Source organism: Eschscholzia californica, unplaced genomic scaffold (genome assembly GCF_041429995.1).
Source record: "Eschscholzia californica isolate CP2 unplaced genomic scaffold, dmEscCali1.0.p SCAF_1, whole genome shotgun sequence".
NCBI lineage: Eukaryota > Viridiplantae > Streptophyta > Magnoliopsida > Ranunculales > Papaveraceae > Eschscholzia > Eschscholzia californica.
Genome location: NW_028238198.1, coordinates 10,457,104 through 10,467,110, shown reverse-complemented (window position 1 = coordinate 10,467,110; position 10,007 = coordinate 10,457,104). Strand labels below are relative to the sequence as shown.

Here is a 10,007-nt window from a genome sequence, read left to right as displayed (position 1 = left end):
TATCAGTAATGTAAGTTGGCCTACTGACCTACCCAGTACCCACTTACCCCAATTTTTATGTACTAACATTTTTCTCCCTTCTTTTTACTCCACTTCTGATAAAATATATTACCTTACTAAAGAAAGCAAACTATAGTGGATTATGGCCTAAGAGTTTAATCAATGGGTAACAAATTGAAGTAAATAAGTCATAAGGAGGATTTGAACCGCACACAAACTACACCCTCAACCACTCAATCCCAGACTAGACTGATTACTTAATAGGTACATAAGTCAGCTCTTTACTCGTTAGGATGCCTTAAAATGTTAATATGATATATGTCATGAATCAACTCAGTAATCACGATTGTTAAGATCACTCTTTACATTGCAGGTTCGGAAAAAGTGTCACGACTCCTGTACATTGATGGTAACGGGGCAGACTAAATCAGGATGAAGCGGACAAAATTGCAATAAGAAACCTGATTTCACTTCATGCATCGGTAAGACCAGAATGAGGAAACATACCGATCGGGACTTGTGAATTATCGAAGGGAGGTTCAAGTCAAAACAAATCCGATTTCAAGAACACCAACCCCAGCAGGAAAATGAAGAAGGTATACGACCAGTTTTTCGTATGTAATCTGCTTGTTGTTCAGTTTTTACGCCTCGACTGTTTTTCCTGGCTTCCGCAATTGCTCGCTTTTCTTCAGCTTTATGTCTTGTTGCTGCTAGCTTGTTCATTAGCTTCTCATGAGCTTCTGCTCTCATTCTTTCTACTTCAACCTGATCCATATAACCATTTATCGCAATTAATACATGGTGAGTTTTATGATTGATTAGAAATCGATAGTCATAAGTTATTTTTCAAATGCTAAGATTGCTTATAGATTAGAATAGACAACCTTTATATATTATGAAGAGGACAGACTACCTTAGATTTCTAGCATAGCACCTATTACTCTTTAGATACAATCATACAAAATGGAAACAAAGGAAGGGATGGGAAAGGACTTAATTAGCTTGAGTTCCAAAATAGTAGATCTCCGTGTGATACGGCAGGAAGTCGGTACCATTTTAGCATATCCTCAAAAGATATACGGCGTATTAGCTCGAGCTCATGTCCGATGTCTGAGCAAGATCTCATCAGATCATGGCTCAAGAAAACGAGAATTCAGGAATCTGGATAAAAAGTCTAGGATCTGTCATTTTTTCAAGAAACGCAATTGAGTAAAAGTCGCACTTCACACTCAATGGGAAGTCTTAGAATCTAACATACTAATCAGGACCACTATCCCTAGAATCTAACATACTAATCAGGACCACTCTATCTAACGCACACAAACGCTAGGATAAAAATTGAACTACCCGACCATTTCTTGGAAGTGTTGACCAAAATCCAAACTGCAACAACACCACAACTCGGACTACATAATAGAGAAACTACAACCTTAGAAGCTAATGTCACAACACTTACTAGTGATGGAGATAAAAGACTGAAAAAAAGCAATAAATACAAATTATATATGGTACTGTAATAGTTTAATATACGTAGAAATTAGGAGAACAGAGAAATTTATTGATCTTTTTTCAATCTGACAAACAAGATCCAAGAAAGAATAAGATTAGTTGCTCGAGCGGAGTAGATCTGAGGAGAAACTTGTCCTATGGTGCTATGGGCTACAAATCAATATGGTCAATGCAAGTTGAAACTTAAAAGAAACTAAGTATAATATGGTCAATGCACACAAATCGTGTAAATCTTTTTCAAATTAAGGTTGTGCACACGATGTAGTGGTTGGAGCACCCACACTTCAATAAGTAGTGAAAGTGCAATAATACCTCAATTTTTCTCATTTCAGCTTCTGTCTCTGCTTTTTGGTGATTTTCCCACACTTCTATTTTGATTTCTTCACGCTTATATCTGAATAAAAAATATCCACCATCAGTTACAAGTTTCTGCAAGATATGGAGTACAAATAAAAGAAGAGAAAACTCCAAATGGAAGTCACCTGGCCATATATTTAGCTTTCTCTGCCTCTTCCCAAGCTGCTGCACGGGTATCAATAACACTTTTAGCAACTTGATCATCTGAAACATTCCTACGTGAAGTCGACGCATCCTTGTCTTCATCTTCTTTGCTTGCCCAGGCAGCAATATTCATCTTACCAAGCTGAGCTCCAAGTGCTACTATTTCTCTCCTGGTTTTCTTCTGTAATTCTTTCTCAGACAACTCCTTTTTGTTAGGATCTAGCTGCCCATCGGCTATTTCGACAGAAGATGTAACACGTGTATCCCTTCCGGGAGTTGTTGGTCTTGACGAATTGGGACTTCGTATTGGTGTTGTTGCTCTAACAGGGGTTCCAGTCCTGGATGGTTCCTGACTAGCAATTGGCGTCATCTCCGTACCCATATCCCTCATAGACACAGATCTAACTGTTGATGGAGGTGGAATGAATGCTGTAGCACTTTGTAGTGATACAGATGAATCATGCCGGCTAAGACTTACTGCACAAATTTACCAAAATATACGCTCAGCTTGATGTTGGTGCTGAACAAACATCAGTACTTCATAAAAGGATCTATGGAGCATTATAAGAGATAACAACAATCAACTCATTCAAAATAAAATAACTGCCACATTATCAGCTATAAGTTGAGCCCCACAATTAACGTAATATATACTACGCCACAGATAATATCCACATTAACAAAATAAATTACTATCCATCACTCCAGGACTCGAGAAATCTAACTTTGGAGAAAATAAAAGTAAAGACTTGCACCCACAATATCGTAATGCCCAATACTTAAACGTAAAAATAAAGAAACTTGTCTTATAAAACTATAACAGAATGCGGAGATCGCGCCATTCAGAAGGATCACACAACATGTTAGTCTAGGGGAATATAAATCTGAAGGCAAGACTAGTCTCGACTTGACACACAAACGGTCAAAGAAATGGTTCAACTGCCAAAATAACTAAATTTCAAATTCAATTTCTCACCTTGTTGGTTTGGATCTATTCGCTTAGTATCTGCTTCTTCAAAAGTAACTGATTTCTGCTCTGGAACTTCAGTTACAACCTTAATTGTCGTCTGCCGACTTACATACCCAAGGAGGCCTGTTTTCCGCGAACCAACTGGTTGACCTTGAGATTGCCCCGTCTTAGTCCGGTTTGACGTAGGACTCGCGATCCATTTCTGGGCATCGTCCCATTTGGAAGGTGCCGGTTTGGATAATGATGAGAATGGAACTCTATGTGGTGCTCTCTCTGCTTTCTGAAACTCAAAAGCAGATGATGGTATACTGGCACTATCATACCCACCACTATCATAATCTAAAGAACCATCTTTGTGAGATCTAATTCTTGAATTAACAATATTTTTTTGTTCTTTTGTTCGACGATCAGTTGTCATATCAGAGGCTAAAGTTTCCATCACAACCGAGGAATTCGAGCATCCAGGAAATTCGCTTACCATATCTACATCCTTGCAACTCTCAGAAGTGCTTAAACCTAAGGACATTTACATTTTAATTGAAAATTAGGGCTCTTAATAGTCATCCTAAATCAAACTAGAAGACGAGAAGCGAATCTCTTACCTCGATTGTCGATCTCACTGAGTTCAGATCTTAGAGAATACTTTGATTCCACTTCTTCTTCTTCTTCTTCCTTCCTCTTCTTCTCGATTCCTAAAAGCATACTTCTTAACCTAGCTGGAGAAAATCCACCACCCTGAGAAGTAAAAACAATCCAACACAAACACAAGTCATCAAGAGAGAGCAAGAGACAGAGAGAGATTTTAAGAAGCATAAAGCATTTCTGCCATGAAACACCTAAAATTTCAGCTCAAAACTCGAGAAACTCAATTTCTAAAAGATATCAAAACAATAAAAGATACTAACTGATTCTTACAGATAAAACAACGACACTAACACTTGATGATGAAGTCTAATTTAGGGTTTCGAAACTGTGAAACATCCAAATTAGAGTCTGAAATTGACTACTACTCTATTAATAGAAACTTCCAAAGGAAGACGACTTTGACAGATCAAATACTAAACCAGTTTAAGTTTCATATTATCGAAATCATAAAGAGATCTTGAAATTGTTGTGATCTTCTTCTTCGATAAATCATTGGGAAAAGAGAAAGGCAAAGAGAGCCAAAAGGTAAGGAAGAAAGAAATCGAATAATAACATAATAGTAATCTTTAAAATACCTACTACCTGAGGTTTTTCGATCCTTTCGTAATCCATTTAGGTTTCTTTCACCACAAGCAACTTCTCTCTCTCTCTCTCTTTCACTCTAGTTTCTCTCTCTAAAACTCATGAGCTCGGTGAGTGTGTGAGTTGACAGTAGCTGCTGCTTATTTCGTCCATGACTGGTTCATGTCAACCAAATTAGCAGCTACTACTGTGACTGAGTGTATTTTACTCATGATTCAGATTAATATTACCCCTTGTTACTGATGTTATTAACGGAAATGCCACTGATGTTTTTAACCGTTGGAACTTGGGAGTACATTGATATAAAGTAGTACTTCGTTGGGAGACTAATAATTTACATCTTCATATCCCACTTTAGGAATGTTTGGTTAACGTTTACCAGTAGATAAGTTTTATAGATAGGATATTTACACCCAAATTCTTTCAAATGACTTGGTCTTGTTAGGTTTAGTGTTGTGGTTCAAATGTTTATCTCTCCACAATCTAAGAGGTTGTGGTGTGGGTTCGGGTTGCGCTTTCATTCAAGTCGACTTTGTATGTATAAATAAAGTAAATACATACCTTTTAGGGTCACCTTCACGATCAATTTCTATGTTCTTTGGATTAACATATAATTTGTTAAGAATTTATTCAATCTTTCAAAGCAACTAAGACATAAGACACGACGTTTCTTATTCAAAACTTGGATGTAACTGTGATATATGTTATGTGACGGAGTGATCCTTCAAAAAAAACATGAGTCCAAAAAAAAACAAGGGGAAAATCAAGTTCACGTTGGGTGGAAATATCCGACCTAAAAGTGGTTGGTTAAAAAGTTAAACATGGTAAGATGGGGGATGGGCTAATCTAAAAATCAGCCCAAAATTAAGGTAAATTAGATATTAGACAAAGAAATATTTGAGATAGATATCCAAACCTCTTTCTTAAAATTGCTTACATTGAAGTCGCATTTGTTAAACAAACTCCAAAACTTAAAAGAAAATTTATTCACTCCATAGTAATTCAAGTGGGTAGATAACATGAAGTTGATCTTTTGTGAAAGCAAGTTTTAACGATGGAGAAAGATCGATGAGACGATAAACAAATCTAATTTTGGGATAAAATAGGAGTTGATAAATGCATTTGTTAGTAAATGCTAACATGTATGTCTCTAGGTTTGTAGTTTTCTAGTAGTAACTTTGAACAGCAAAGAATCAAAAATCCCTTAAACTAACATTTTTAATGAGGTGGTGGTTGGTCAAAGAGGGAATCTTTGGGGCAAGAAAGAACATCCATTTTGTGAGAGAGAGAGAGAGGTGAATAGGTGATCAAACACATTGAAGATGAGGGAGGAGGGAGGGACCCACACAAATAATTAGAGTGTTGGAACGGCGGGAGGAGCTTCAAATCTGACCAACTTTGCTTTTGCCGCTTCAATGACCAAACTTTGACCAAATTATTAATTACTCAGTATTATTAGTCTTATTTTAAATCAAATAATAATAAGATAATAGTAGAAGCATTGTTGTACTCTGTCAATGTCTTCCATGCAAAAAACTCCTGACCCTACTGTCTCATCCATGTGGGGTTTGATCGGCTCGACCTGGCCCCCATTAAACAAAATCTGAACATGATCTGTTAATTCATTCTCAAATTAATTTATTCAAAATAACTGAACTAGTTTTCTTTGTTAAAAACAAATAATTTTGGTATAAATTACACTAAAGTTCACTTCAATTTCTTTTTTGTTGAACTAGTTCACTTCATTAAATCTCATCGAATAGATACCATTAACTCCCTGATTTAGTGTTGTAAGAAGATGATTTTATAGGCACCCACGGGGCATATCCATTGGGTTGGGTTTGGGCTCGTGCAGATGGTTGGGTGGAGTAATTTACTCAAACCCGCTCACTAACATGTAGCTGCCCGGGGTACAACCAATTGGGCTCACGTGTCCACGGATCTCGTTCGAATCAGGTGAACGTGTCGGATATCGGGTTTTTGGGCATTTCCCCCACCCCTACACTTTATCATCTAAGAAATACTTACTATTTAGTTGATCAAAAATTAAGTATGAGATCTAATCGGCAATGTAATCATGCACGGAGTCAGGATTTGAAATCACACCTGACTAGACTAAAGTTACTATAAAACAAATGGTTAAAAGAAACTTTTTGTTTTCGTGGATCTCTTGTTTGGAAGACGTAAGTTTAGTGTACTTACAATTGGTTAACTAAGTTAATTAACGAGCATGTATCTTAATATTTTTCGCCAAAAGTCATTCGATAATTGAACGCTAAAATTTTTATTAACCGTAAGAATAATGAATTTTTTAACAATGATTGAAACGGCAGAGATTATCGTTAATGTTATTTTGTCATCTTTACGGATCCATGGTAAATGTAGTACAATCTTATTTCATTGACGGCATATAGTTTTGATTAAAGCGTAAAAGAACCAATGCAGCAGGAACAAAACTGAAAATTGTATCTTGTGAGAATTGAAACTCCAGACGCAAATCACCATTAATATTACTTGAAATAATAGAACTAGTAAAACAATTTGTTATAAGTGTAGAAACACTTTCCATATTAAAAAAAAAAAAAAAATTAAAACAAAAATGATAGGGGAACCGACACTTTGGGCAGATGGCTGACGTGGCGTAGCCACATCAGCCAATTTGCTAAGCTGCTATGTGTATTTGGTTTCTTGCGTTTTTTTTACAGTTCAGCCCCCCCCTTTTTTGAAGTCTTACATTTTCACCCCTTTTCGTAGGAATTAATCTGGACCTTTAAGTTGATCAACAGTCCAGATGTGAATCACCCAAAATCTCTAAATTCTGGACTGTTGAACCCCAAGATCTCTCTTCTTAACTCAGTGGTGCAAGGAGTTGTGTCCAAGTGCTTGGTGTGCATCAATGCCTCTTGCATTGGTTTACAGATCCTCTACCAAGGAATCGTTAAGAGCATCTATTTCTCTTGCATTGGCTTACTAATGACAAATTACATGTCCACTATAATACATGTAATCAGATATTACTTAACCTGCAGTTTTAAGTAGAAAGACAATTAAAATTATACAACCATGAACATTACAGTACATAACATGAGTCTGCTATTACATAACACTATTTTTTAAACTACTAAACTGATATTACATAACACTAACTTTTAAACTACTAAACTAACAAATTTATTGTTTATGCATTTTTTACTTCATCTCGGCAATTTTTTTAAATTGTGTCTTGAAGTAATCACATCGTATTTTCGGATACATCAATGCCTTCAGAGGTTCCAACTCAAACTTGGCCATTTTTTTCCGAGGTGAGTGTGATTACGTCATCTTCGCTTGTAGAAGCTTCTTTCAAAAGTTCATAATTATAAGTAGGTAGCTCATCAATATCTCGACGTTACATCTCTACACAAAACATCACTATTATATTCAAAGGATGATAAAAAAAGAGTAACATATTTATGTAAAGAAGGAAAAGAAAAAGTATACTGCATTCAGACACTTGACAAACCATCAATCCAAATTCTTGCTTGTTTTCGCAAGAAATAACTTCAAAAGCTTCACCACAAACAAATTATCTTTTCCTTCCATCTATCATTCATTCTTTGTCATAGCAATATCAACAAGCTCATACAATAAGTTCAACAAAAAAAAACAAGCTCATACAATAGTGTTATCGACAATGTCAATCAATGTAAACTATATACCAACCATTTCATATGTTTTGCTATAACTAAATGGATAATGAACAATGAAGAGATATGAAGATTGAAGCTCATCGATCCTTGTCACTAAGAAGATCCATAGTTGGGCTGAGAAGATAAAACCAATAATACTTGAGAACTTCTTGCATTCAAAATTTAGTTGAACAGTAATCTAAGAAGGGTATGAATTGTATAATTATAACAAAAACACTAATCTAAGCAATGGAGCATACAAAAACCTATAATTTGAGCAAAAATTAACCTAATCCTATAAGATTCTGTAAGACTACAGTAAACAGTAGTATATTTTATGGCACAACTACTTCTTAGGAAAAGAGTATTGAGTTCCTTACTGGTAAACAAGCAACAAAATTCCAGCCACACATAAGTCTATAACAAACCTAAATAAGGATTAAACAAAAACCCTGAAGTAATAAAAAAATTCATAGCTTGAAGCATTAATACAATATACTCAAGATTGCTCGATTTGAATCCCTAAAGTAACAAACCAGCATTTCACTAAAATTTCAGTGGTGTGGTTATTCATCAAGATGGCTTGATTTGGTTAGTGAGATGAAGTGAAGAAACCTTCGAGCGCCCTCAAGATCCTCGTTTTGAAACCTTCGGTCACCTCTCTCTAGATATCGATCTGTAAAAGAGATTTGAAAACCTAAGTTGTAATGGTGGTTTTGGGAAAAACTGGTTTTTATCGATGAAAAGAGGAAGAAGAGAGACCTTTGGGTTCAACTGTCCAAAATTTAGGGGTTTTGGGTGATTCACATCTGAACCGTTGATCAACTCAAAGGTCCAGATTAATTCCTACTAAAGGGGGTGAGATGTAAGACTTCAAAAAAGAGGGACTGAACTGTAAAAATATGTAGGAAACAAAAAAACGCAGACCAGCTGGGCAAGTTGGCTGGCGTGGCTACGCCATGTCAGCATCTGCCCAGGGTCTGCCCAAAGTGTCGGTTCCCCTATCATTTTTGAAATTAAAATTGGGGGTGAGACGTGAATTTTTTTTTTTTTTGATGAAAAGGTGAGATGTGAACTTAAGACCTTATGTGTGTGAGGTAACTGCTTCACCACTAAGCTATTCATTACTTCATGATATCATCTTTCGTATACATGATAAAAGCATCCCTGGTGGCATGTTACTTACTGATTATCATCTTTGAGATATTTGGGAAACCATCCCTGGCTGCAGCCAGGGATGGTCTCCAAGTACCTCCGCCCATGAATGTAACAACGTTTTTATGAGAAACGAAGTATGTCCCATTTTCCTTTTTAGTTATAAGAATAAATACCATTCAAGTACACATCAAAGTAAAATTTTCATCAAAAAAAAAAATTTTGACTTTACCCTCTCAACACTAGTTGGTGATAGAGTTTACATCCTCGAACTTTCTTTTTTGGCAAAATAGTAGAGTTATGTTTGACTTGAAAGAATGCGGACAAAATAAGTCTATACGAACCATATTTTTGACTAAACCCAACTCTAAAGTAATATGTTACAATCACTAAAATCACATTACCCGATTATTCTCGGTAGTCATATTTTTTTCCACACGTCAAATATTTGTTGGAATCGGAGCCTAATTTGGCTCGAGCCGACTCGTCAAACTCAGAAACGGAACGCTCCATTGCGTTCGTCTCGTCGAGCTCTACAATTTAGAGCCAAGAATTACTCAAATCCGATTCCGGATGAATGAGAAATTCAAGGTTAAAGTTTGAACGAAGATCGGTTGAAATAGGTACTAAATCGTCAAAGAGGACAAGTTAAAATAGGGACCGTTCAAGCGAAGCACGCACGTCCTAATCTGGACGGTAGGCGTTCAATGCGCGGGATTTTGCAAGATCCGACGGTCGCGCAGATGAGTGGGCGGGATAGCTTCGGGCCGAGCGCAGAAGCGTTGGATCCTCGCGGATCCAACGGTCCGCGCTAATCCCGTGTCGGGCAAGACGCGGGATCCCACCAGATCATCATCTAACGGCCGAGCTTCTTCTCTGTTGGGCATCTCTCGGGCACGCGCGAACCGCATCTGACGGCCAGCGTTCCGTCCGCGTTTTCAAGCTCGATCTGATGGCCCAAGATGAACCGACTCTTA

The 10,007-nt window shown here is 36.9% G+C and overlaps 1 protein-coding gene and 1 long non-coding RNA gene across 7 annotated transcripts; both read right to left on the bottom strand.

Annotated features, from left to right (window-relative positions):
- Positions 1-294: 294 nt before the first annotated feature.
- Positions 295-4,402, bottom strand: LOC147564017 (uncharacterized). 6 transcript variants are annotated; one of them, XR_015225879.1, is made up of 6 exons: positions 4,208-4,386; positions 3,583-3,715; positions 2,987-3,496; positions 1,992-2,487; positions 1,326-1,903; positions 295-1,228 (listed from the first exon to the last, which is right to left on the bottom strand). XR_015225879.1 is itself a non-coding variant. In XM_086642819.1 (6 exons), exons 1-6 carry the CDS (start codon positions 4,235-4,237, stop codon positions 562-564), a joined length of 1,458 nt encoding a protein of 485 aa, XP_086498945.1. In that variant the 5' UTR covers positions 4,238-4,402; the 3' UTR covers positions 295-561. The 6 variants fall into 6 exon arrangements, 3 of the variants coding, with proteins under 3 accessions (XP_086498945.1, XP_086498951.1, XP_086498955.1); XR_015225878.1 differs by having other exon boundaries at positions 295-1,406; positions 1,548-1,903; XR_015225880.1 differs by having other exon boundaries at positions 3,896-4,209.
- A 2,834-nt stretch (positions 4,403-7,236) lies between these two features.
- LOC147564016 (uncharacterized) lies at positions 7,237-8,632 on the bottom strand. The gene is made up of 2 exons (XR_015236737.1): positions 8,412-8,632; positions 7,237-7,603 (listed from the first exon to the last, which is right to left on the bottom strand). It is a non-coding gene; the product is annotated as an uncharacterized LOC147564016 (long non-coding RNA).
- Between the last annotated feature and the right edge of the window lie 1,375 nt (positions 8,633-10,007).